The sequence below is a fragment of the Chrysochloris asiatica genome, unplaced genomic scaffold, assembly GCF_000296735.1.
Source record: "Chrysochloris asiatica unplaced genomic scaffold, ChrAsi1.0 scaffold00025, whole genome shotgun sequence".
In the NCBI taxonomy this organism is placed as follows: Eukaryota; Metazoa; Chordata; class Mammalia; order Afrosoricida; family Chrysochloridae; genus Chrysochloris; species Chrysochloris asiatica.
Window position 1 is genome coordinate 10290911 of NW_006408543.1, and position 26162 is coordinate 10317072.

Consider the following 26162-nt stretch of genomic DNA (forward strand, 5'->3'; position numbering starts at 1 on the left):
ATCTCAGAGCTCTGCCGTTCCAAGGCTGTGCATATATCATCCTTTATCTCTGTCCCATTTAGCCCTTTCGAACATGCCCAATTGTTCTCCCATCTGCCCCATTTCTCCACTTCCCTCTCCCTCCCTGTATATTGCCCCCCTCCCTAACACCCAAGCTCTCCTGTGGAGCACACGGTTTTTGCCAATTCTTTTTACAGGTATATAACTTCTTGACAGCATTTCTAATGACTGACTGTAACCCTACCCTTAATCAATGCAATTTTTCCCATCACCACTTAACTGCTCTTTTCTTCCTCCCTCCTGCCCCAAACCCAAACCCAACCCACTCACAGTGACCCTATAGAGGGTGGTGGTAGTTAAGTGCCATCAAGTCAGTTCTGACTCACAGCAACCTTGTATAGGGTTTCTGAGGAGGGGTTGGTGGGTTTGAACTGCCACAATTGCAGTTACCAGCCCAGTGCTGATACTGCAGCGCCACCATAGGAGTTCCTGAACCTGTAACTCTTTAGGGGCGCAGACAGCTTCATCTTTGTCCTGAGGAGCGACTGGTGGGTTTGAACCTTGCATTTAGCATTTTCAGTATCACCACCAGCACCACAACAATCTGCCCTCCTGCCCCTGGTAACCACTAATCAACTTTTGTTCTCTGCATTTGCCTTTTCTTATGTATGTATATAAGTGAAATTGGACAATATTTGTCCTTTTGTGATTGGCTTATTTCACTCCTCATAATGTCCTCAAGCTCCTATTTCATGATACATGCTACAGTACGAGTGAGTTGTTGTTGTTAAGTGCCGTCAAGTCGATTCCAACCCAGAGTGACCTTGTAGAGGGTTTCCAAGGAGCAGCTGGTGAGCTTGAACTGTCCGCCTTGCAGTTTAAACAACTTTGCAATCTGATGCATGGTCCATGTTCCGTTCATCCACTCTTCTGTTGATGGACGTTTGGTTTGGCCACTTGGGCCTGTTGTGAATTTCTACAGTGAACGTTAGTGCTCACCTACCTATTATTAGTCACTGCTTCATGTCCTTGGGGAGTGGAGTTACTGGGTCGCATTTTCTTTCTGATTTTAGTATTTTTAACTGCCACAGTCTTCCATAGTGACGATACCATTTCCATTTCCACTAGCACTGAATAAGGATTCCAGTTTTCATTTTCCCACATCTTCATCAACATTGGATATTTTCTGTTATTGTTTTGTTCGTTTGTTTCATTTTAGCCGTCCTTCTTTAGGTGCCATCGAGTTGGTTCCAACTCACAGAACGAAGCACTGCCCGGTTCTGAGCCCCCCTCACAGTTGTTGTTAATTTTGAGCGCATTGCTGCTGCCACTCTGTCAGTCCATCTTGCTGGGGGATCTTCCTTTTCTTCACTGGCCCCCCACTTTACCAGACATGATACCCTTGTAGGGGGAGCAAAATGGTATCTCACTGTGGTTTTGATTAACATCCTTCTATAGATAATGATAGCAGCTCTGGTAGCGTAGTGGTTACAAATCGGGCTGCGAACTTCAAGGTCAGCAGTTCGAAACTACCAGCCGTTCCGTGGGAAAAAAATGAGGCTTTCTGCTCCCATAAAGATTTACAGCCTCGGAAGCCCTGTTACAGGGTCGCTGTGGGTCGGAACCGACTCCACGACACCACAGCTAATGATGTTGGGCTTCTTTTCATGTGCTTGGTGACCATTTGATTGCCCGATGGTGAAAGGTCTATTCAGGCCCTTTGTCTATTTTGTGATTGGATTATTTGTATTTTTGGTGTTAACTTGTCACAGTTTTATGTATATTTTGGTTATTATATCCTTGTCAAAAATACCATTTCCAAAGATGCAAAAGGGGCTTCATAGAGTTTGTGGAAAAATGGAATTAGGAGAGAATGGAATTTTTCCACAAACTTTTGGAAGCCCCCTTATATGTTCTCAGTCATAGTTTGCCTTTTTACTTTTTGATAAAAGCCTTTCGATGAACAGATGTTTTTTCATTTTTATGAGGTCCTATTTATTTATTTTGTCTTTGCTGTTTGAGCTCTTGTGATGATCTCGCTAACCCTTTGTGGAATCTAAGCCTGACACAGCATTGTCCTGCCTGTTCTGAGACGTCTATGGTTGCACTTTGCACATCTAGGCCCTTAATCCACTTTGAATTTGATTTTGTGTATAGTGTGAGGTGACTGGATCTTGTTTCATGTTTCATTTTCCTGCATGTGGAAATGCTGATTTCCAACACCATTTGTTAAAGAGTCTCCTTTCCCACTGAGTGGACGTAGTGCCCTTGCCCAAAGTTGACCATAGATGTGTGGATTTATTTCTGGACTTTCAGTTCTATTCCATTGGTCTACGTGTCTCCTGTTATACCAGAACCAGACTGTTTTCATTACTGTAGCCATAGTGTGCTGTGGGTTCATGCACTGGACTGCAAGGTCAGTTTGAACAGCAGGGTCAGCGGTTCAAACTGTTGAGTTGGTCCTCGGAAACCTACACAGGATCACTGTAAGTCAGAACCTACTCGATGGCACTTAACAACCGTAGTGTGCTTTAAGGACCCCTGGTTATATAGTGGATGATGAGCTGGGCTGTTAACTGCAAGGTCAGCAGTTCAAATCTGCCAGCCGTTCCGCAGGAGAAAGATGAGGCTTTCTGCTCCCGTAAAGATTTACAGCCTCAGTACCCCTGCACAGAGGGTCACTGTGAGTCAGAGCCAATTCAGTGGCACCCCAACACCTTTACTACCATTGTTTGGTTTTAAACCAGAAAGTTTGACCCCGACGACTTTGTTCTTCTCTTTCAACACTGTTGTAGCTGTTCAGGACCTCTTGCTATTCCATGTCGAGTTGACCGGGGTTTCTGTAAAGGGGGCTGTTGGAGTTTTGATGGGCTGTGGTGGAGCCCTTTGAGTAGTACTGAGTCTTCCGGTTCATGACAGTGGGACATCTTACTACTTTGTTGTTTTAAGTCTTCTTAAGTCTCTTTTAGCACTGCTTTATGTTTTCATTGTGTGAGTCCTTTATGACCCTGATTAGGTTATATAACCAGATACTTTATTCTCTTAGATGCTACCGTCAATGAAAGAAATTGTTTCTCTAATTTCCCTTTCAGATTTCCCTCTGCTGGTGTACAGAAACCCAGTGGGTTTTTCTTCGTTGACCATGCACCCTACAACTTTTCTAAATTCCCCTATTGGCTTTTGAAGGTTTTTTGTTGACTCTTTGGGATTTTCTACATATAGGATTATATCATCCACAAATAGAAATTGCTTCTTTTCCAATCTGGATACCTTTTATTTCTTTTTCTTGCCTTGTGAGGACTAGGACTTCTAATAACAATATTGAGTAGAATTGATGTCAACAAGTCCTCTTGTCTTTCCGATTTCAAGGGGAAAGAGCTGTCTTTCTCTTTTCAGTATGATGTTGGCTTTTCGTATACACTGCAAACCGTACGCGGTGTAGCCCTTCTACTCCAATCTTCTGTAGGGGTTTTCATCAAGAAAGGGTGTTGAGCTTCATCAAATACTGTTTCTTCTTTTATAGTAATAATCTGTGGTTTCTTTCCGTCTATTGATGTGGCGTAGCTCATGGGTTGACTTTCTAATGTAGAACCATCCCTGCATTCCTAGAGTAAGTCCACTTTGTCATGGTGTCTGACTTTTATAACCTGCTGCTGGGCTTCTGCTTCCTAGTATTTTGTTGAGGAATTTTGGATCTATGAGAGACGCTGACCCGTAGTTTTCGTATGGTGGCTTCTCTGTCTTCAACATAAAAATTGTACCCAGCATCTGACCTGTTACCCATTTGTTCCCATCATTTCCGCTCTCCCTTCCGTGCAGGAGCGGTTCACTCAGGACACGCAGCCTCACTACATCTACTCACCCCGGGAGATGACCAGGTGGGTGAGGGGCATCTTTGAAGCCCTCCGGCCTCTGGAGACGCTGCCCGTCGAAGGCCTGATTCGGATTTGGGCACACGAAGCCCTCCGTCTCTTCCAGGACAGGTGAGGGAAGCCAAGGGCTCTGTCCTTGGTGACGGCCTGTGGCTGGTCTGCCACTCGGGATGGGGTCTGCACGCTCCATGCTTGACCTTCCAACTGGTCACGACCACCCCCAGTGTGACGGGGGCTGCACGTCTGTGACCGCCAGGCATAGGGAGAGACCCCTCCGTGCCCACACTGGTGATGACTTTGTCCAAGTGTGTTGTGCGGTTGCTGGTGGGTGACAGGGTCTCGTGCACGCTCTGCGCGACCAGCCCTCCTCTTCATCTCTGTCTGTTGTTCAGCAAATGCTCGGCTGGCCAGGACAGTGCTCGCCCCTCACACCTGCCAGCCGCTCCCAGCCCCAGCCTGGCTGCTCTTGCTTCATGAAAGCTGGTTTTATCTAGAGCTAGTTGCCCGTTCTTCAGGGTCAGAGTGCTCAGTGGCTGTAGCGAGCTGCCCTCAACTCCCCCTTCCTTAATTAAAACCAAAACCAAAACCGGGCCTCACTGTAGCTTCCCAGGTTTCCCGTTACAGTGGTGATAGCATTTTAGATAGACTCACATGGAGCAGCAACAGCAGCTGTACTTCTGCTGTGTGGGGTCCTCTCAGCCACTCCTCAGAAGGCCACACGCCTGGGAAGGCAGCCCTGGGCTCACCTGCCAGCTTTGCAGTTCTTACTGGTCCCCAGCCCTCCCTGCCCTTAGGACAGTTGGCACACAGCAAGGTAAACTAGCATAGAAGCTACAGTTAAATTGCTATTGTTTGAAACCGAGGAACTTTAAGGGAAAAAAGTACCAATGCCATTTTTTTGGTGATTTTCATACTTAACATTGGAGTCCTGGTGTGGCGCTGCGGGTTAATGCGCTGGACTGCAAAGTCATTTGAACCGCAAGGTCACTGGTTTCCTCAGAAACCCTATACAGGGTCACTATGGGTCGGAACCGACTTGACGGCACTTCACAACAACATACTATCAACCTCTCAGATTGCTGTGGGGCCTGAGCTCAGAGTCTCCGGGTCCCGCGTGTATCCCGATGGAACTCTGATACAGGCCCGCTGCTCCTGCCCTGGGGGTAGCCCACCACCTCAGGGCTCCACGGTCACCCAGTGGGTCTGCTCTCCTCCCACAGGCTGGTGGAGGACGAGGAGCGGCGCTGGACGGACGAGAACATTGACTTGGTAGCACTAAAGCACTTCCCTAACATTGACAAGGAGAAGGCCATGAGCCGGCCCATCCTGTACAGCAACTGGCTGTCAAAGGTAATGCGACCAGACATGGCTCCGGCCTGACGGGCTCGGCAGAGAGACTGACTGGACTGGACGGCAACCATCGTGGCCAATGCTGGGCAGGGATCTTAGGGTGGCACTGGGGTGCGCAGCCTGCTACGTGCTGGTCTCCCCCAGAGGGTGGGGTGTTTCTGCTGGTTTTCAGGAAGTCTCAGCCCTTCCTCCCCTCTCCCCGCTCACTTTCCTCACCATGGAAATGAGTGGGAACAGGTTTCCTGTACCGACGTGCTGAACACTCAGCATTCCCACAAGCATTGTGAGTTCCCTTTGTCTCTGAAAAGGAGAGGCGGACATTTTTAAAGTCGGAGGCTCTGGGTGGCTCCAGTAGTTAAGTGCTGGGCTGCGCGCTGAAACGTTGGAGGTTCAAGTCCACCCTTGGACTTGCAGAAGAAAATCAGCCACTGACAACCCTGTGCCTCAGTTCTAGTCTGAAGCGCATGAGGGGGCCATGAGTCAGAGTCCATGTGCAGTTCACGTGCCGTCCACATGGGCCACCTGCACTGGACCAAGCTTCCTTCAGGGAGCTCCCGGTCTGGAAGCCTTGGTCTGGAACAGAACCCGGGAGGGCCTGGCAGACAGAGGCACAGGAAGAACCAAGAGCTAACACAGTCGACTTGGTCAGCGTTGCTGGGATTTTCTGTACGAGGCTCTGTCCTCACCAACTTTCACTGAGAACCAGCAGCTACTTCTGGAGGCTGGTCTCTTTATTCTCTCTGGAGAGCGTCTTTAGAGGAACAAATGTTCCTGCCATTTTAATGCTTACACGGAGACCCTTTGTCCAGCTGTAAGGCGTCTGTGTGGAGCGAGCTGAAGGCCACTTTTCAGGTTGCTCCTTGTGGACATTGTTGAGAGAAGAGTCCCTCATTCCTCATTGCTCAGTGCACTCTGTCACAGTGCTGCCTCTGCGTGGACCACCCTCTCACGGACATCACTAACCTGAGTCTGTGAGCAGGCTGGCCTGCAGTCTGACTCTGCTTAGTGGGATCCTCCCTCCCCCAACTGAAATTGAGCAGTGACTTGTCAGGTAGCACCAAAACCACCACAACCAGCCACCATTGAGGTATTGGTTAGGATGATGCTGGTTCTCTGTTTCGGTTTAGATGGAGATGGTATAGCTTGTTCATGTATTTGGGTCATCTGTGAATGTCTTTCACGCACGTTCTGTTTTCTTTATAAAGACTTTACAAATTGTAGAACTTTTCTTAATTACTTTATGGTTTTTCTGCCTTGCTATAATGGTGTCTTATTTTTAAAACCATTCAGTGTATGGAAATAACCAAGATGACTTACTCTAAAGGGTTTAGATGGGTTTTTTGGTTTGTTTTCTTCCTATAGGATTACATCCCGGTAGACCAAGAAGAGTTACGAGATTATGTCAAAGCAAGGTTGAAAGTCTTCTATGAAGAAGAGCTGGACGTCCCTCTGGTTCTGTTTAATGAGGTCTTAGACCACGTGCTCAGGATTGACCGGTGAGCTCAGTGTTTCAGTCTCCCTCATCTGCTCATGTACCTCAGCTGCTCATGATTCTGTTTATGTGCAGGGCGGAGCCACATGCTGCCGCCTCCCACCTCCACCTGCACCCTCCCACCAAGCAACGTCCCTGGCCCTCCTTTTTGTAAAGTCACCCACCCTGACCACGCTTCCAAAGCACATCTCCTTCTCCTCCCCTTGCTACGTGATACACTGACAGTAATTACAGCCTTTCAACCTCACCCCAGTATCTGCCTTGTCTCAGTGATGCCATCGAGCTTCTGGTGGATAAGACTGTACCTTACCGCCTGACCTTTGTGTCCCCATCAGGCCTGGCAGAGCTCTAGAAAAGTGTAGGGCATGAGTGTCAGAGTGGAATGGGCTGAAAACCCTTAGGGTTTGTCATCTCTGCTAATGTTTCAGAATATTCCGTCAACCGCAAGGCCACTTGCTACTGATAGGTGTTAGTGGCGCAGGAAAAACGACCCTGTCGCGTTTTGTTGCCTGGATGAACGGTCTGAGTGTGTACCAGATTAAGGTGGGTCTATTCTGTAGCCTCACACCCACCAGCTGATTGTTGACTCACGCACCCAACCACCCCCCAACTCCTTGGAGCAAAGGCCTGACTCGCCCCCCGACTCCTGTAGGTCCACAGGAAATACACAGGGGAGGACTTTGACGAAGACCTTCGCACGGTGCTGAGGCGCTCCGGCTGTAAAAATGAAAAGGTTGCTTTCATTATGGACGAATCCAACGTGCTGGACTCAGGGTTCTTGGAGCGGATGAACACCCTTCTGGCCAACGGAGAGGTAACTGGGTGGCATGCCGCGTTAGGCTGCGTGTTCCCTGACCCTACACCCAGAACCAGTGGGTTACAGTGGTGGCTCACTCCTGTAGGTACCCGGCCTCTTTGAAGGGGATGAGTATGCCACCCTGATGACCCAGTGCAAAGAGGGGGCTCAGAAGGAGGGCTTGATGCTGGACTCGCACGAGGAGCTGTACAAATGGTTCACCAGTCAGGTCATCCGCAACCTCCACGTTGTGTTCACCATGAACCCGTCCTCCGAGGGCCTCAAGGACCGGGCAGCCACTTCGCCGGCGCTTTTCAACAGGTACCAGATTCTTGCCCAGCTCCGAGTGGGGGCCGGCCCTCTCTGGGGAGTCGTTTTGAGACGGAGTGTCTCTTCCAGGTGTGTACTGAACTGGTTTGGTGACTGGTCCACCGAGGCACTCTATCAGGTCGGCAAAGAGTTCACCAGTAAAATGGACCTGGAGAAACCGAACTACATCGTGCCCGATTACATGCCTGTGGTGTATGACAAGCTCCCGCAGCCCCCATCACACCGGGAAGCTATTGTGAACAGCTGTGTGTTTGTCCACCAGACGCTGCACCAGGTACGTTCAATTCTTAGGGCAGCCACGAAAGGCAGCGCTGAGCTGCAGGTCTCTGTGCACCGCCGGCCAAGGAAACACCCTGTAGGTGACATCTCGTCATCTGGTTGCGCATTCTGGTGCCTCCTAACCCTTTTCCTGCCTGTGCTGATCCTGCCTCCAGAAAGTGGTCTTCCCAAAGTCCAGCTTCCCGCTGCCCCCCCCACCCAGATAAAGGGGAGAGCGTAGCCCCAACAATGCCAGTAGGCGTCCTCTGTGAGGTCCTTGAAGGCTGAACAGATCGGTCAGCGGTCCCAGGTCAGCAGCAGCCATGGACTGTAAACAGTGGGCGCAGCTGGGTGCCAGCAAAGCTTCAGGAGATCAGGCGTCCAGCTGGACTTGGCCTGTCAACCACACTCCCCTAAAGACCTCTCTGAGCTCGCTGGCGAGTATCCTGCAGTTCCCAGGGCCCCACCTCTGTGCCCCCCCAGACCTCCCTTGCTGGGTCTCGTTTTCACTTCCTTTGAGAACAAGTATTGAAAGATGATGTGGGAGTCTGTCATGTTTCCTGGTACTTGACACTGGTTGGGTCTCTTCACATAAAGTGCCGCTGTGCGCACAAGGGAGCGGCTGTGAGGGGCTGTGGAGCCTCCTGAGGTCTGGGTTAAATGGTGACGAATGCTCTGAAGAGGAGAGTGATTTCACGTCCTTGATTCTCACAAGGCTAATGCTCGGCTGGCCAAGCGCGGCGGCAGGACCATGGCCATCACGCCTCGCCACTACCTGGACTTCATCAACCACTACGCCAACCTGTTCAACGAGAAGCGCAGCGAGCTGGAGGAGCAGCAGATGCACCTGAATGTCGGGCTCCGGAAAATCAAGGAGACAGTAGACCAGGTGCGGGGGGGGCACCAGCCACGGGCGGCATTGGGCAAGGCCAGGCTCCTGTCTTTCTGACGTGCCCTGTGCTCCTCAGGTAGAAGAGCTGCGCCGTGACTTGCGGATCAAGAGCCAAGAGCTGGAGGTTAAGAACGCCGCTGCCAATGACAAGCTGAAAAAGATGGTGAAAGACCAACAGGAAGCGGAAAAGAAAAAGGTAACCTCCTGCGCCTCTGGGAACTCTGACTGGTCTGAAGCAGGTGTGTGAGAGAGGGGGGATGTTTCGTTTCAGATGGCCACAGTGGTTAGACATGGGGCTGCTAACCTTCCTACAGTTGTTCCACGGGAGAAAAGCGTGGAGACCTTGGAAAACCTCTGGGGGCGGGGCCTTTCTGTCCAGCAGAGTCTCTGTGCATCAGAATCAACTGGGGGTCACGGGTTTGTGTGTGAGGGGAGTTAGAGACGGGATGGAGTCCTGGTGTGGTGCCATGGGATAAACACTGGACCCCAAGGTCAGCAGTTCAAACCCACTAGCTGCTCTTCAGAAACCCTATATCAGGGTCACTATGAGTCAGAACCGACTCAAAGGCACTTAGCAACACCAACAGTGAAGGGGTGCGTGTGTTTGACAGTGTGGACAGTTAGGATAGGGGTTCTCTCACTCAGCAGATGACCCAGTGCTTTCCCCGGAGCTAAGTGAGCCCCGTGCCCCCTTCTAGGTCATGAGCCAGGAGATCCAGGAGCAGCTACACAAGCAGCAGGAAGTGATTGCAGACAAACAGATGAGCGTCAAGGAGGACCTGGACAAGGTGGAGCCTGCTGTCATTGAGGCCCAGAACGGTACGGGACGCCGCCCTCGGACACGTGGAAGGCGGTTCTGGGGCCCTCATCACACTTCCCTGTCCCCTGAGGGTCGCTGGACCATGGGCACGTCTGCTGTCGACCCGGTGCTGACGGCATAACCCTGAAACTGCTGACTTGAGTTTTCCAGGAGACAAACGTTAGATACAGTGTTGCCATCGGCAGTTCCTTCTGAACAGGAACCATGGTGGGTGGCCTGGTGTCCTCCTTCCCAGGCAGAGGAATTGAGAGCAGCCTGTGCCCCGCCCCCGTTATCCCTTCACAGTGTCCACATCACAGCCCGAGGTGGACTCAGTCACCCTAAGTGTACACATCCTTTCAGGGCCAGATTTGGACCAGAATGTTGTTGTGTTCTCCCTGCTGAGGCATCTGTTAACCAGTCACGTTCCGGGCTAGAAAAGGTGGCATCCGACTGATGGAAGGCCGAAACTTGGACAGTTGTTAAAACTGTTCGTTCCCCGTCGTCACTTAGTCCCTTCTCAATCACGACAGGTTGAAAGGTTTTAATTGAACAATCTGAAACCTGTGTGATCATGAGGAGAGAGGGAGTGAGGACTGGCCGGGCATCCTCCTTCGAAAGGCAGCTAAGTGTACATGAGGTCTCTGTCGGCTGCCCTCTCTGCTCAGGGTCTTAGAAGACAGAAAGTCTTACCTTCGCTGGGCTTCCCTGGCCCCCGTCCTGGGTTCATGGGCATCAGCGCTCCTGTTCCAATCCGCCCCTTCCTCGCCGTGCATCCTCTCTGCTTTGTCCACCAGCTGTGAAGTCCATCAAGAAGCAGCACCTGGTGGAGGTGCGCTCCATGGCCAACCCTCCTGCCGCGGTCAAGCTGGCGCTGGAGTCCATCTGCCTGCTGCTAGGGGAGAGCACGACAGACTGGAAGCAGATCCGCTCCATCATCATGCGCGAGAACTTCATCCCCACCATCGTCAACTTCTCTGCTGAGGAGATCAGGTGGGGAGCCAGGGCCCGCCCCGCGAAGGACTCAGATGTCCCCATGAAGCTCCTGCCAATGCTTGCCTGACTGGATGGCGCCCACCCCACAGCAGTGGTGGGCTCAGCAGCCCCTGCTGTCACAACCACCTCCTGTGGCCCAGGAGTGGATAGTCGTGAGCAGCAGCTTTGGGCCGGAACTGAGGTCTCGGTTCGGGCTTGTCGGTTACATTCTGATTTCATGACAGCTTGTCTTGTTTTTGGCTGAACACGTGCCAAGAGTTATATTTCCTCTTTTGCAGCGACGCCATACGGGAGAAGATGAAGAAAAACTACATGTCCAACCCTAGCTACAACTATGAAATTGTCAACCGGGCCTCCCTGGCCTGCGGCCCCATGGTGAAATGGGCCATCGCACAGGTAAGGCCGTGGCCGGCTCCCAGACGTAAACCGCAGCTGTAGGCTCGTCAGCTGGGAGTGAACGCACCGACTTGCCCTTGCAGCTCAACTACGCGGACATGCTGAAGCGGGTGGAACCCCTGCGGAACGAGCTGCAGAAGCTGGAGGACGATGCCAAGGACAACCAGCAGAAGGCCAACGAGGTGGAGCAGATGATCCGTGACCTGGAGGCCAGCATCGCACGCTACAAGGAGGAGTACGCTGTGCTCATCTCCGAGGCCCAGGCCATCAAGGCTGACCTGGCCGCCGTCGAAGCCAAAGTAAGCTTGGCCGAGGAGGTGGTTACCGGTTTCCCTAGTGGGAGCCAAGAGTAACGCATTTGGCCATGTATGTGTGTGCACCCTGTTGGCCTCAGCAAATCCGCATCGTAGTGTTTATTTAGGTTCCTGATTGGTTTTCAAGGAGCCGTGGTGCTGCAGCGGGTTAAGCACTAGGCTGCGAACCAGAAAGACGCAGTTTTACCTTACCAGTTCCTCTGGGAGAACGATGTGACAGTCTGCTCCTGTTCAAAGATTTCAGCCTGGGAAACCCCGTGGGACAGTTCTGCGCTGACCTACAGGGTCTCTGAGTCAGAATTCACTCAGCAGCAGTGGGTTGGGTTGGGTTGGATTGGGGTGGGGTGGTTTTTCTTCTGGGAAGAAGTAAATACCAAGTATTTGCTACATGGTATTAATGAACGATCCATCCCCCAACGCCTGTCTGTCAGTTTGCTGTACTCTGGCAGCTTGCCTGTTGCAAACGGTGGCACCACCACGATTTCAGATAGCACCTATGGTGGACAGGCTTCAATGGAGCTTGAAGACTAGGAAGGAGTAATAGGCAGTCCACTTCTGAGGGATTCGCCCCTAAAAACCTTACGATTAGCAGTGAAACATTGTCTAATACAGTGCTGAAAGATGAGTGCCTCAGGTTGGAAGGCACTTGAACTATGACTCCGGAAGAGCTGTCTCCTCAAAGTAGAGCTGACCTTAATGACATGGATGGGACAAAGCTTTCAGGACCTTCGTTTGCTGATGGGGCACAACTCATAATGAGGAAAACTGCTGCAAACATCCATTGGTAATCAGAACATGTATGAAGTATGGGTTTAGGAAAATTGGAAGTCATGTAAATGAAGTGGAATGCCTTAAAATTGATACCCCAGGTGTGAGTAAGCTGAAGTGAGCAGGTTTTGGCCATTTCAAGTCAGACAGTCATGTGATTTACTTTGCTGGGAATGAGAATCTGAAGAGGAATGACGTCATAGTCGGTGTCAAAAAGAACGGGGTAGTATCCGTACTAGGACTACAAGGAAGACCAGTTAATACAACTGTGTACCAACCACCAAAGCCAGCGATGAAGAAATTAAAGAAATCTTCCAACTGAAATCGATCAAACATGCCATCAAGATACACTGATAAGTACTGGTGATTGGACAGTGAAAGTGACAAACGAGGAGGGATTGATTAGTTAGGAAATAGAACCTTGTGAGAGAAACAGTGCTGCAGATTACACGATGCTGCTTCAGTGCAAATAACCTTTTTTCAACAACACTAACCACCTGGGGTATGCAGGTGATAGAACTTTCTTTTCTGAACGTGAAGACGACTAAATACGTACTGATGAAGATCAACGACTACAGCCTTTGGTATGAGTTGCACCTTAATGTAAAGAAAACAGAAATCCTCACCGACAGTCCCTGGAGGAGGACGTCGTGCTTGGAAAAGTGGAGGGCCAGTGAAAAAGAGGGAGACCCCCCCAAGGCAATGGTTTGACACTGTGGTTTCAAACATGACAATTGCAAAGATGGCCCAGTACTAGGTGGTGTTTGGTTGTGTTGGGCGTGGGGGTATCTACAGGTCAGAACTCACTCAGCAGCACCTAATAACACCACCACCTCATGCAGGCTATCAGCTCCGAGCCTGACTCATGTCCCTGCTTTTTGGTTTGTAGCTGATAGCACCGAGTGTCTCCTCATTGATTCTCCCTCCCTCTTCTTGTCCCTCCCAATTGCTGTCATCCTCTCCCACCCTGCTCCCTTCTTTAAGTCTTCAGACCCCACACTCCTGTTTCAGGCTCCAGCCTCTATCCTCAGGCCAGCCCTCTGTTGTCTCCTCGGTTGTCCATACGTAGTGAGGCTGGACGTCGTTCATTCTCAACGTCATCTTTATGAACGCTGCAGCCCGTGTTGTCGGGCCTGGGCTTCACCACCTGTGGAGTGTAGATCCCCCACCACACACACACCTGCACATGACAAGATTCTAGAAGCCCTGCAAACGCTGACCTCAAACACCTGGGCTGATTTGTGTTTTTCAATTTTAGGTGAACCGGAGCACAGCTCTTCTGAAAAGCTTGTCTGCTGAACGTGAACGATGGGAAAAAACAAGTGAAACTTTCAAAAACCAGATGTCCACCATTGCTGGGGACTGCCTCCTGTCGGCTGCATTTATCGCTTACGCGGGATATTTCGACCAGCAGATGCGTCAGAACTTATTTACCACCTGGTCACATCACTTACAGCAAGCCAATATCCAGGTAGAGTCCCGCAGGGATTTCCGAAAGATGAGCAAAGGGTTGGGGGCACCATGATGGTCAGTGGGCATTTGTGAAGACTCGTAGCCTGAAAGCTGCCCACTCTGCCATATCCAAGAAGGGCCAGTCACAACCTCCCCTCTCAGTTCCGCACAGACATCGCGCGGACCGAGTACCTCTCCAACGCCGACGAGCGGCTCCGCTGGCAGGCCAGCTCCCTTCCTGCAGACGACCTGTGCACAGAAAACGCCATCATGCTGAAGCGCTTCAACAGGTGCGCCTGCAGGCCAGGCTGAGGGTGGGCAAGCCAGGTGGGAGCCCGCGGGCTGGCTGTTGTGTCTCCTGGTTGCCTGAGGTCTTCTGCGGGTCTCACTCTCTAAAGGTATTTGGCAGGTTGTGTTTTGGGGGGTGAGGGGACGTTCAAGTAATACCTTCCTTAAGATGTTTGAAAGGAAAAGATGGCACAGCAAGAGTGACGGGCAGTAAGTGCTGCTTCTTTGGAGCCGTGACAGCAGCAAGGGTGGGCTAGACAGCAGCACCTGGTTCTGGGGCCGAGTCCCGTCCATAGCGTCTCTTAACCACGACACCCTGGGGCCTAGCTTTCTGTTTCTCCTGAAAACTTCAACTTTCGTGAGCCCCAGCTGTGTGCCCCTGCCCTGAACACACAGATGGGGAAGGCTCAGATGCCCTCTGGACAGCGGGCACACACTGGCTCATCCACCCTCCCAGCGGGTGCTGACCAGAGGCTCCCTCAGGCAGTGTGCGGACAGGGATGGTCTGCCCTGTGGGCAGTGACACGGGCTCTCACCAGGACGGAGTCAGTGCTCCCAGATAACCGGGCACCCCTTCAGCGGAGCCTGGACCACGCCTAAAGACACTGAGGTCTGCTTCAGAGCCAGAGTAGCTCTGTTTCCCACCAGGGTGGCTGACAGTTTAAATTCTGCATTGTGTTACCATGCGCCACTGCGCATGTCTGAAGGGCACTGAGTAATGGGTAGACACTGTGGCATGAGGGACAAGCTCACGACAGTCCCTCTTAGCAACACGTGGCCTGATTTTAACAGCATCCTGGTAAGTCACTCTGGGAACCATGTTAGCAGGTTCTCGTGCCTCCTCACTGGCCTCGCTCACCGGCTGTGTGTCTCTTGTCCTCAGGTACCCACTCATCATCGACCCCTCCGGACAGGCCACGGAGTTCATCATGAACGAGTACAAGGACCGGAAGATCACCCGCACCAGCTTCCTGGATGATGCCTTCAGGAAGAACCTGGAGAGCGCACTGAGGTTCGGTAACCCGCTTCTGGTCCAGGTGCGTGGCCTCGCCTGCAGTCCTCTAGCTCCTTTCAGGGCTGGTTTTCTTCTTCTCCCATAAGTAGTTGTATGAGGGTCTCTGTCAGCACTGCTCACGGGGCTTCCTGATGTCAAGCAAACACAGCATGTGATCTGTACCCCAGTAGTACACTGACCCCCAACACCCGCACGTGGCCAGAGTGACTAAGTGATGGCACTTTAGTTTTATGTCATGTAACTTTCCAAACCCCCGCAGTGATGAGTTGGTGAGGGCGGTGGTAGGTGGCTCAGTGGCTTCTGGGAGGAGGTGTTTATCTGGGGAGGGGTCACTACTGGGTAGCCATTGTTTGTGTGAAAGCAGACGTGCACACCCTGAGCAGGATGTGATGTGTGTGTGTCTGCGGAAACGTGTAGGATGTGGAGAGCTACGATCCCGTTTTGAATCCAGTCCTGAACCGTGAAGTCCGACGAACAGGCGGGAGGGTTCTCATCACACTCGGGGACCAGGACATCGACTTGTCGCCTTCGTTCGTCATCTTCCTATCCACCAGAGACCCCACCGTAAGGAAGGGGCACTGCACGTGCAGAAATGGGGCCCGGTGTGGGTTTGCAGGCGAGCTAACAAAGCCAGCACCTCGCTGTCTGTTCGGCAGGTCGAGTTCCCACCAGACCTCTGCTCCCGGGTCACCTTTGTGAACTTCACCGTCACCCGCAGCAGCTTACAAAGCCAGTGTCTCAACGAAGTGCTAAAAGCAGAAAGGCCCGATGTGGATGAGAAGCGTTCCGACCTCCTGAAGCTACAAGGTGTGGTCCTGGGCCTGTGGTGGGTGGGGTCCGGGTGCAGGTGGGCACCCCCGAGGGAACGCGAGCCCCAGCGCCTCTCTCTCTGTAGGGGAGTTCCAGTTGCGGCTGCGTCAGCTGGAGAAGTCGCTGCTACAGGCTCTGAACGAGGTGAAGGGCCGCATCTTAGATGATGACACCATCATCACCACCCTGGAGAACCTGAAGCGCGAGGCCGCCGAGGTCACCAGGAAGGTGGAGGAGACGGACATTGTCATGCAGGAGGTGGAGACAGTGTCTCAGCAGTACCTGCCGCTCTCCACAGCCTGTAGCAGCATCTACTTCACCATGGAGTCCCTGAAGCAGGTGCGGTGTGGCCACCAGGCCGGGAGGGCCCCACGCCCCCTACACGTTTGCACCTGGGGGAGCGGCCTGACACCTGGGTGACCCCTGCCTTTCAGATCCACTTCCTGTACCAGTACTCCCTGCAATTCTTCCTGGACATCTACCACAACGTGCTGTACGAGAACCCCAACCTAAAGGGCATCACAGACCACACGCAGCGCCTCTCCTTCATCACCAAGGACCTCTTCCAGGTGGGCAACACACTCGGCTGACGGGGACACCACCCGCCGGCCTTCGGGAGCGTCATGGCATCTTGCTTTCTGTGGCAGGTGGCGTTCAACCGTGTGGCTCGCGGCATGCTGCACCAGGACCACATCACCTTCGCCATGCTGCTGGCGCGGATCAAGCTGAAGGGCACCATTGGGTGAGCCTGCCCCCTCCCCCATAGGGCATCCCGGGACGGGCTGACACCTTCTCTGAAGCCGCTGGCGTGACCTGGCATGGTGCAGGTGGGAGACCTGGCTGACCCTCTATGCCCTGGCAGGGAACCCACCTACGACGCCGAATTTCAGCACTTCCTGAGGGGAAAGGAGATTGTCCTGAACGCAGGCTCAACCCCCAAAATCCAGGGCCTGACCGTCGAGCAGGCTGAGGCGGTGGTGAGGCTGAGTTGTCTCCCTGCGTTCAAAGACCTGATCGCTAAGGTGCAGGCTGACGAGGTATGTACACAGGTGTTCCCGGGAGACAGGGGTTCCCAGGGCCCATGTCACTGAGAACCCCTCCACTCAGAGGCCCCTATCGCTTCATAGCAATTCGGCATCTGGCTGGACAGCAGCTCCCCTGAGCAGACGGTGCCGTACCTCTGGAATGAGGACACCCCAGCAAGTAAGTCAGTGACCACCCCCACCCCCTTGGACCCCTAAACACAGTCAGTGACCACTCCCAACCTAAACACAGAGCCATCAATAGTCCTCCATACACACCCCCAGACCCAAACATTGTCTGTGATCACCCCCCAACAAGCGTTTCAGTGTAGACAATGTTTAGGAAACCATTTGGGGAGACACTTTCTGGGTAGGAGTTGGCTTAGGAGTTGGGGAGAGTAAAAAATACCTAAACCTCCTCATGCTTCTCCCAGACCCTGGGCTTATGGGCTGGTGGGCTGGCAGGAGGACGTGAGTGTGGCCTGGGTTTCAGCTTTTTCTAAAAACGCTCAGGTGTTCTGCACGGAACAGGTGTCATTAAAAAGTCAGTGAAGGGTATGCGAGGGTGGAGAGCGGCAGGAAGGTGTCTCAATGTCTCAGATGTCGACCGAACCGAGGTGTTGAGCAGGCACTTGTAGGAAAAGCAAGCCCAGTGTGGGGGCGTCTGCCCAGCTGTAGCCTCAGCGTCCACGTGCCCACCTCCTTCCAGCTCCCATCGGGCAGGCGGTCCACCGGCTGCTGCTCATCCAGGCCTTCCGCCCTGACCGCCTCCTGGCCATGGCCCACATATTCGTTTCCACAAACCTCGGCGAGTCCTTCACGTCCATCATGGAGCAGCCGCTCGACCTGACCCACATCGTGGATACGGAGGTATCAAGCCCCCTCCCCTCCCGCCATGAGCCCCCCTGTTTGTAAGCCCTCTGTGAGCCCTCCCATGAGCCTCCCTGTGTGTAAGCCCTCTGTGAATCCCCCCGTGAAGTCTGGAGCTACCCCTGGTGGGCTCTGGGTTCTGGGCTCTGACCCAGTCTGCCTCCTGTGTTGCAGGTGAAGCCCAACACCCCTGTTCTGATGTGCTCTGTGCCCGGCTACGATGCCAGTGGACACGTGGAGGACCTGGCCGCTGAGCAGAACACACAGATCACTTCCATCGCCATCGGTAAGAAGCTCCCGTACAGTCTTGGACACCGGGGTCCCTGCAGGACTGGAAACCCACTCTGCTCTTTCCTGTGCCAGGCTCGGCGGAAGGCTTTAACCAGGCTGACAAGGCGATCAACACGGCCGTGAAGTCTGGCAGGTGGGCTGGGCCGAGTGTGGGTGCAGAGCCCCTGTCCCAGGAGCCTGGGCAGCAGCTGGTCACATGCTTTCTCTCTGCAGGTGGGTGATGCTGAAGAATGTGCACCTGGCGCCCGGCTGGCTGATGCAGCTGGAGAAGAAGCTGCACTCCCTGCAACCACACGCCTGCTTCCGCCTCTTCCTCACCATGGAGATTAACCCCAAGGTGGGCGCCTCGTCCTCACCGCCACTCTGTGTGTCACTGAGTGGATTTGTAACTGGGTTGTTGGGTGGAACTTGTGATGAGGGCGTTTCTGTCTAAACTGTAGCTCTGTGTATTATTGGGTGGAACCTGTGGGGACCCAGGATGGTCACAGGCACCATGTTCCTCCAGGTGCCCGTGAACCTGCTCCGCGCCGGCCGCATCTTTGTGTTCGAGCCCCCGCCAGGCGTGAAGGCCAACATGCTGAGAACCTTCAGCAGCATCCCTGTCTCCAGAATCTGCAAGGTAGCGCTGCTCCCCGGGGCCCTTCCTCAGAAGCCCGGAGACTCGAGGCCCCTCCCAGGTCCAGATGCGGGCTCTGGCTTCACGATAGCCAAGCACACCGGTTGTGTAGGTGGTTTGGGCGTGAGCTGTCAGCAGAATTCCGCTCTGTGCCCGGTTCACAGGTGAAGTACATTTGTGCTAGTTAGGTTCCCCGAGGAGACCTGGTGAGGCCCGGCTGGGACCCAGCTGCACCCCGTGTAGATGGCTGGGGATACGCAGACTCTCCTCTGGGAAGCACAGGCTGCCCTGGAGGTTGTGTCTTGCCCTCAGCGCCAAGGGAAGCCAGGACGGCACAAGGGGGGTGTGGCAAGATGGTGCCTGTATGTTGTCTGCGTCCCAGAGTGCTCATCTCCTGTGCCCTTGTCCTCCTTACTGAATTCCCTGTTGGCTGGAAAAGTCTCTCAGCAGTGACACGGGGCCACCTGTTTGTGAGCAGAAACACTGTGCTCTCTCCTGGTAGCAGCACAAGTGTTAACTTGCAGCTTATACAGTCTGCACATTTAAGATGGTCTTACGTGTGTGGGGGAGCGTCTTTGATTTTCATCCGGTGAGATAGTCACACCGTCCGTCCCGTCTCCTCACTCTGGTCCTGACCTAAGTCCACAGGCCCCTCTCTTCAGTGTGGTTCTGACTCAGTGTCCACAACACTCAGTCTCTTCACTGTGGTTCTCACTCGATGTCACACACCTCATCTCCTCATTCTGGTTCTAATGCAGTGCCCACAGTGCCCACACACCCTATCTTCTTCCTCAGCCCGGTCCTGACTGACACTGTCCACACGTGTGTCCTCCTCAGCCCAGTCCTGACTGACTCAGTCTGCACATCCGTCCTCCTCAGCCGGCCCTGACTGTCCACATGTCCGTCCTCCTTCGCCCAGCCCTGCTGCTCTCTAGTGACTGTGTTGTACTTTTCTTACCCAGTCTCCCAACGAGCGCGCGCGCTTGTACTTCCTGCTGGCCTGGTTCCATGCCATCATCCAGGAGCGCCTCAGGTACGCGCCCCTGGGATGGTCCAAGAAGTATGAGTTCGGGGAGTCAGACCTGCGGTCGGCCTGTGACACCGTGGACACATGGCTGGACGACACAGCCAAGGCAAGTAGGCAGCCCCATCTCGGGACAGGCTCATCTAGGGAGGGAAATGCATGGGAAGCTACAGCCTCACGATGAGATGCCTGCTCAGTCGAGCCGGCCTCTCACAGTGGCCGAACCACAGCGTGTGCCAGGCCGGTGCTGCTGGTATGGGGAGGGGGCAGGGGGTGCTGGAATGCACATCAGCCCGGTGCTCCCCCAGGGGAGGCAGAACATCTCCCCAGACAAGATCCCGTGGTCGGCGCTCAAGACCCTGATGGCCCAGTCCATCTATGGTGGCCGCGTGGACAACGAGTTTGACCAGCGTCTGCTCAACACCTTCCTGGAGCGTCTGTTCACCACCCGAAGCTTTGACAGCGAGTTCAAGCTGGCATGCAAGGTGGACGGTCACAAGGACATTCAGATGCCCGACGGCATCAGGTACGACCACACAGCCGCAGGAGGCGTGGCGGGCCCTCAGAGGGAGGGCCGTCACCTCACGGCCTGCACTCTTCTTTCAGGCGGGAGGAGTTTGTGCAGTGGGTGGAGCTGCTCCCCGACACCCAGACCCCGTCCTGGCTGGGCCTGCCTAACAACGCCGAGAGGGTCCTGCTCACCACACAGGGTAGGGAGTGCTCCTGCGAGTGGCCCCGGAAGTGCGCCCCTCTGGGAGGTCGGCTCTGGGAGAAATAGATTTTCGTTTCACGTTCAGAAGTACTTTGTTTTGCCCTGAATCATTGGAAAGCCTCTAATGGGAGGTGATGCTTTAATGTACCGGGGGCTATTAGCCCCCCATCCCCCTGCCCAGAGCGGTGACATCAAGGACTTATGATAACCAGAGGGTGGGACAGAGCAGGGGTGTCTCCCAAGGACACTCACTATGGAGCCACGGGGCCACGGTAGAGAGGGCTTGTCCCAGGCACCACCCGCGTGGGGCCTCAGCTATGGAGAAATGCGCTGACAAGCGGTCTGCCTCTGCAGCCACGCATGCACGCTGTGTGACGTCATCACTCCCGTTTCCCAGTGGTTCTCCTCCCCCAGGCCTCCTTCCATGACACCTCCCAGCGCCCAGCAGCACGCTAACCTGTGGTCTGTGCTTTTTCTAAACCTGGTGCCTCAGTGGGGCCAGTGTCCTAAGTGGAGTCCTTGGTGAGCAGTCGGTGACGTGTTTCCATCTGTTTGCTGGCCAGGCTCTGGTCGGAGCATCAGACAGAGCATGTGCCGACCAGACCTTCATGGTCACGCAGTCTTCCTCCCCATGGCCCCGGCTCAGGCGTGGACGTGATCAGTGAGTACGCCTGCCCAAGCCTTCACGATCATACTTTCTTCCTCTCCGTGGCTCCGGCTCAGGCGTGGACATGATCAGTAAGATGCTGAAGATGCAGATGCTGGAGGACGAGGACGACCTGGCGTACGCTGAGACTGAGAAGAAGACGCGCACGGACTCCACATCGGACGGGCGCCCCACCTGGATGAGGACGCTGCACACCACCGCCTCCAACTGGCTGCACCTGATCCCCCAGACGCTCACGCCCCTCAAGCGGACCGTGGAGAACATCAAGGTAGTGGGCAGGTGCCGGCCCCAACGAAGGCTCTAAGTCAAGGTTGTCTGGAAGCAGATAAGCATCTGGGCTCCTTGATGACACGGTTGTAAAGTTTGCTTTACAAGTGGAGGAGGGTGTGTTCAGGGGTAAACCAGCTGAACACACACTGCAGTCTGCCTGCCTTCCGGGGGCAGCTTCCCACTGGAGGGCCCCCTCCTGAACTCTCCCCTCACTCCAGCCTTGTCTTCTCTGGAACGATTGCAGGACCCTCTGTTCAGGTTCTTTGAGAGGGAAGTAAAGATGGGAGCAAAACTGCTTCAAGACGTCCGCCAGGACCTTGCTGACGTGGTGCAAGTGTGTGAGGGGAAGAAGAAGCAGACCAACTACCTGCGCACACTCATCAACGAGCTCGTGAAAGGTGCGGGCGGGCCCTTCAGTGTCCCTGGGGTGGCCCTCTTACCACCGGGGACAGGTGGGACGCCGAGTCGCTGTGGTTTCATGTAGACGTGACTGTGCCCTCCACACACACAGTGCCCAGGTGGCAGCCACCCTGGACTGGGGCCCCGGGGGGAGCAGTGGGTGCGGGGCTCATCTGTGCCGGGGTCCCGTCTGCAGGCATCCTGCCGCGCAGTTGGTCCCACTACACGGTGCCGGCCGGCATGACCGTCATCCAGTGGGTGTCCGACTTCAGCGAGAGAATCAAACAGCTGCAGAACATCTCACTGGCAGCAGCGCAGGGTGGCGCCAAGGAGCTGAAGGTGCTGCTTTGCGGGGTGCAGGGAGGGCTAGGTGCTCTGGAGACTGGGGCGGGCCAGCCTGGGTTAGGGCTCCCGACTTGACCACTGTGTCCCCCACAGAACATCCACGTGTGCCTGGGCGGTCTGTTTGTGCCCGAGGCCTACATCACCGCCACCAGGCAGTACGTGGCTCAGGCCAACAGCTGGTCCCTGGAGGAGCTCTGCTTGGAGGTCAACGTCACCACATCGCAGGGTGCCACACTCGACGCCTTCAGCTTCGGGGTCACAGGTGAGTCCGCCCCTCCTCTGGAGGCCACCCCAGCCCAGGCCTTGCAGGTGACTCAGGATCCCAAAGCTTGTGCCCACATGTGTGGTCTGAGGGGCGAACGACCAGCCTGGGGATTGATAAGCATGTGGCTCCAGATGCCCTGATGGTGGTTTTGTGGCATGGCCGCGTCCATCTCAGTCTGGCCTTGGGTTCCCCACCCCCAGGCTTGAAGCTGCAAGGGGCCACGTGTAACAACAACAAGCTGTCCCTCTCCAACGCCATCTCGACCGTCCTTCCCCTCACACAGCTGCGCTGGGTCAAGCAGACCAACGCTGAGAAGAAGGCAAGCATGGTAAGGCTTTGTGCTCGGGGCTCTCCACACAGCTTCCAATGGACGGAGCTGGAAGTCAGCTGCTTCCTCAGAGAACCCCACACCCACCTAGTGCAAGCCTCCCAACCTCCAGAGCCCACCGTCAGCCACACTTGGCAGCCTCTGTAAGGTGCACGGCAGAAGCTGAGTCTCACACCACTTGCTGCATCAGTCCTGCCCTGCGTGGTAGCCCGGGTCTCTTGTTGTCCTTGGCGTCTTACTCTTGTGTCTAGTCTGCTTTTTCTACAGTTGAGAAATGATTAGGTATGGGACCCATCACAGAGAAACCAGGGTCACATTGCTGGTATAGGGGCAAGACTGGAGTCCATGTTTGGGGGACCCAGCTGCGTCCTTCACAGTGAGTTCTGTGTGCCTCCTAGGTGACCTTGCCCGTCTACCTGAACTTCACCCGCGCAGACCTGATCTTCACTGTGGACTTCGAAATCGCCACCAAGGAGGACCCTCGCAGCTTCTATGAGCGTGGGGTCGCCGTCCTGTGTACAGAATGATGCTCAAGCCAACCTTGCCCTTTTCTGTAGCTGTTTCCTATTTAACGTGCATTCATTATTAAAACCTCCAGAAGGAACGAACTGTGGACTTGGGAGAGAAAGTAGCTGGTCTGAGGTCTGGGAATTAGGAGAGAAGAGATGGAGGAGAGAGCAGTGTGTGTTTGGGAGGGTCTCTGGCACGGCTGGTTTTTATGAAATAAAACACTAAGCACGGCCTGGCTCGGCCTCATCTGTGCACCAGCTTTGTTCACGGGCGCCGCCACTCCTGACCCACCAGGCCCATGCAGCCCCCACACACCTGCCCTGGTTCCCCACGGTGGCTGCAGCCCTCGTGACAGAGAACTCGCGGGGACATCACTTCACACAAGGGAAATGGCAAGGCCTGCCCCCGCTCAGCCTGTTCCTGTCACCTGAGATCTTTGAGGCTTGGCAGAGCAGCAACGTTCTGGCCCGAGCACCTGGCCCAGGTACTGAGGTGCCTGGCTTGGTGCTGACAGGCCATCCCTGGGGAGGGACAGCTCTGTACTGACCCTCTCAGGAGCATGTGGGCCAAACTAAACGTTCCTCTCTGAACAGTAAGTTTGGATCCTCGGTGTTTCCACAGTGAAGGGCTAAGCCTGCCACGCTCACTAGGGAGGCCAGAGCACCCAGCAGAGGGAGCCCCAGGGACCATCCCTTACAGGCTTGTATGTTCCAACCCGTCCATGGGTGCCACTGAGCTATGAGGCCCTGGGACACAGGAGAAGGCACACAACCCCACAAGTCCTGAAGGTCCCACTGAGGGCTCACGGGGACAGACTCGGGGCCCAGCGGTGAGCCACAAAGACCCCACCAGGACTGGCCCAAGGTTCTACTGGCTGTCCCTGAGTCCAAAACCCCTTCACCCACGCCAATGGTTCCCCGTCCAGTGGGATCACGGAGAAACCCAAGAGTGGTGGGCCTCATCCCGGGCACTCATCACCTGCAGCCAGTACAGAGCTGGGCAGTGAGAGCTGCCCACAGTGGTCAGCATCGTTTTAGGAAAAAAGTGCCATCAGACGGGCCTCTGCTGCTGAGCCCCACGGGGCCCCCCCTAAGAGTCGGCCCCTCCCCAGAGGTGAGGCAGGACCCTTGGGCCCCAGCCTCTGGGAGCAAGTGTGGAACGACCAGGTGCAGGGAGAACCCGCCCGCTGAAGGAGGGAGGGCGTCTGTCAGTTGATGTCACTTTATTGCCTTGGGGACGATGTGGTCTTGAATGGGTGAGCAGTGGACAGATGCGGGAAGGAGGTGGCAGCTACGACTGAGGAGACCGCCTGTCGGTGTCAGCGCCAGCCCGGCTCCTGCCTATGGTGAGGAAGGAGGTCATTGGAGGTGGCAGAAGTCCCCGTCTGACAGTCTGATGGTGACCACGGGCTGAGCCCGCGCCACACGTACACAGTGAGGGCCGCTTGTGAACTCTGGCCTAGAATCTGCGGTGAAGTGGTCTTCCCTGCACCACACTATCCTTCACAGAGAACCCAGGACAATTGGACCTAGAGGTTCCCCAGAAGGAGAGAAGAGAGTATCAGGTTCCCCTGGAGAACAGAGAAATGTTGGGGTTCCTCCGAAGGACAAAGGAAGTCAGGGGCTCAGGATGGAGGGCTCCCTTGAGGGGACAGGAGTGGGGGGGCCTGGGGATTCCCTTGAAGATGAGAGAAGACCAGGAGTTTCCCCTAAGACAGATGGGATTGAGGTGCTGGGAATGGGGCAGGAGAAAAAGAGGTGAGGCATGGGACATTTTCAGGGTGGGACCACTATTCTGTACGGCACAGGGTACCAAGCATTTGTCAAAGCCACAGGATTGTAGGACCCAAAGTAAGCCATGTAACCATGGCCTCAGCACATCATCATGCCCCTGATTGCATCGTTCATTGTTACAACTGGGCTGCAGAGGAGGCATCCTGGGGGCACAGTGGGTAAGGGTTCACCTGCTATCTGAAAGGTCAGAGGTTTGACCCACCATCTGCTCCCAAGAGAGAACGATGTGGAATCAGAATCTCCCTTTTGACAAGATCGCCCACGTGATTCTTAGAGAACTAGTTAAAATGTAGATTCTGATTCAGTATATTTGGGGTGAAGATGCAAATTCTCAGCACAGGGTCAAACCAGACTGAGCCAGTTTGAAGGCCTACATTAGAGTCATGGATGCAAACCTTCTGGGCTAATAACCAAAAGGTTGGCAGTTTAAGGCCACCCCGAGGCACCTCAGAAGAAAGACCTGGTGATCCACTGAAAACCCAGCTTTCCTCTGACACACATGGGGCACCATGGGCTGACAGCCACCAGAGATAGGAACTGGGACCAAGTCCCTGGGCTCAGGGTCCCTGCCTGACTGACCCCTTTACCTTGGTTTAGGCCACATATTGCTTCTTTCTCTTATTATTTTCAGGCTCTGCAAGTAAAAGTTCCAGTTTTCTCTTGAAAAGTGAGAGTCGTGGGGCTGGCCAGGACCCCTTGGCTCTGCACTCCCCTGGCCGGCCTGGCCCAAGCAGCTCCATGTGCCTGCAGAAGGGGGCAGCTGGTCCCCGGTCCTCCGTCATTCTCCAGTCCTGCGATTCAGGAAGCCTGGCTGCCCACCCTCCCACCTCAGGGCTGCTGAGCCCTGTGGGCAGCTTCTGATCGCTGACGGGCCGCATGTCCACATCTAGGGTTTCCGGGGCTGCTTGGATGAGGGAACCAGCATGTCCCCACAAGGGAGAGTCCTGTAAAGTAACTCCCTCTTGACTCTTGGACCCTGCTGTCTGTGAAGTTACATTACAGGTTACCCGAGAACAACTACCGACACTGTAGTCTGAATAACCAAGGGTATCTTCTGAGTCGTCATCAAAAGGACCTAAAAACTGATGATAAAAGTACTTGTAAGTCAGTAAGCAAGTTCTAGCGATAGAATAACTGTCTAACACCCCCTGTTACAGGTTACATTGTGTCCCCCAAAAAGTCACAGGGAAGTTCAAACTCTTGGTACGTGACCGTGTTTAGA

At 54.3% G+C, this 26162-nt stretch overlaps 1 protein-coding gene across 1 annotated transcript in view; it reads left to right on the top strand.

Moving 5' to 3' along the window:
• DYNC1H1 (dynein, cytoplasmic 1, heavy chain 1) overlaps positions 1–23164 on the top strand; it is a 66879-nt gene extending 43715 nt beyond the window's left edge. Inside the window, exons 42-78 of the mRNA XM_006839531.1 lie at positions 3820–3983; positions 5093–5222; positions 6585–6718; positions 7143–7257; positions 7367–7528; positions 7617–7831; positions 7910–8114; positions 8814–8987; positions 9067–9186; positions 9689–9809; positions 10587–10782; positions 11064–11181; positions 11265–11480; positions 13522–13734; positions 13878–14005; positions 14887–15040; positions 15436–15582; positions 15675–15825; positions 15914–16167; positions 16263–16397; positions 16476–16570; positions 16691–16865; positions 16956–17031; positions 17560–17720; positions 17895–18006; positions 18084–18144; positions 18225–18348; positions 18517–18630; positions 19590–19760; positions 19960–20177; positions 20258–20361; positions 21087–21298; positions 21545–21698; positions 21896–22038; positions 22138–22306; positions 22510–22637; positions 23036–23164. Of these exons, the coding sequence (XP_006839594.1) occupies positions 3820–3983; positions 5093–5222; positions 6585–6718; positions 7143–7257; positions 7367–7528; positions 7617–7831; positions 7910–8114; positions 8814–8987; positions 9067–9186; positions 9689–9809; positions 10587–10782; positions 11064–11181; positions 11265–11480; positions 13522–13734; positions 13878–14005; positions 14887–15040; positions 15436–15582; positions 15675–15825; positions 15914–16167; positions 16263–16397; positions 16476–16570; positions 16691–16865; positions 16956–17031; positions 17560–17720; positions 17895–18006; positions 18084–18144; positions 18225–18348; positions 18517–18630; positions 19590–19760; positions 19960–20177; positions 20258–20361; positions 21087–21298; positions 21545–21698; positions 21896–22038; positions 22138–22306; positions 22510–22637; positions 23036–23164 (5598 nt within the window). The remainder of the gene's footprint in view (positions 1–3819; positions 3984–5092; positions 5223–6584; positions 6719–7142; positions 7258–7366; positions 7529–7616; positions 7832–7909; positions 8115–8813; positions 8988–9066; positions 9187–9688; positions 9810–10586; positions 10783–11063; positions 11182–11264; positions 11481–13521; positions 13735–13877; positions 14006–14886; positions 15041–15435; positions 15583–15674; positions 15826–15913; positions 16168–16262; positions 16398–16475; positions 16571–16690; positions 16866–16955; positions 17032–17559; positions 17721–17894; positions 18007–18083; positions 18145–18224; positions 18349–18516; positions 18631–19589; positions 19761–19959; positions 20178–20257; positions 20362–21086; positions 21299–21544; positions 21699–21895; positions 22039–22137; positions 22307–22509; positions 22638–23035) is intronic.
• The last annotated feature ends 2998 nt before the right edge of the window (positions 23165–26162 follow it).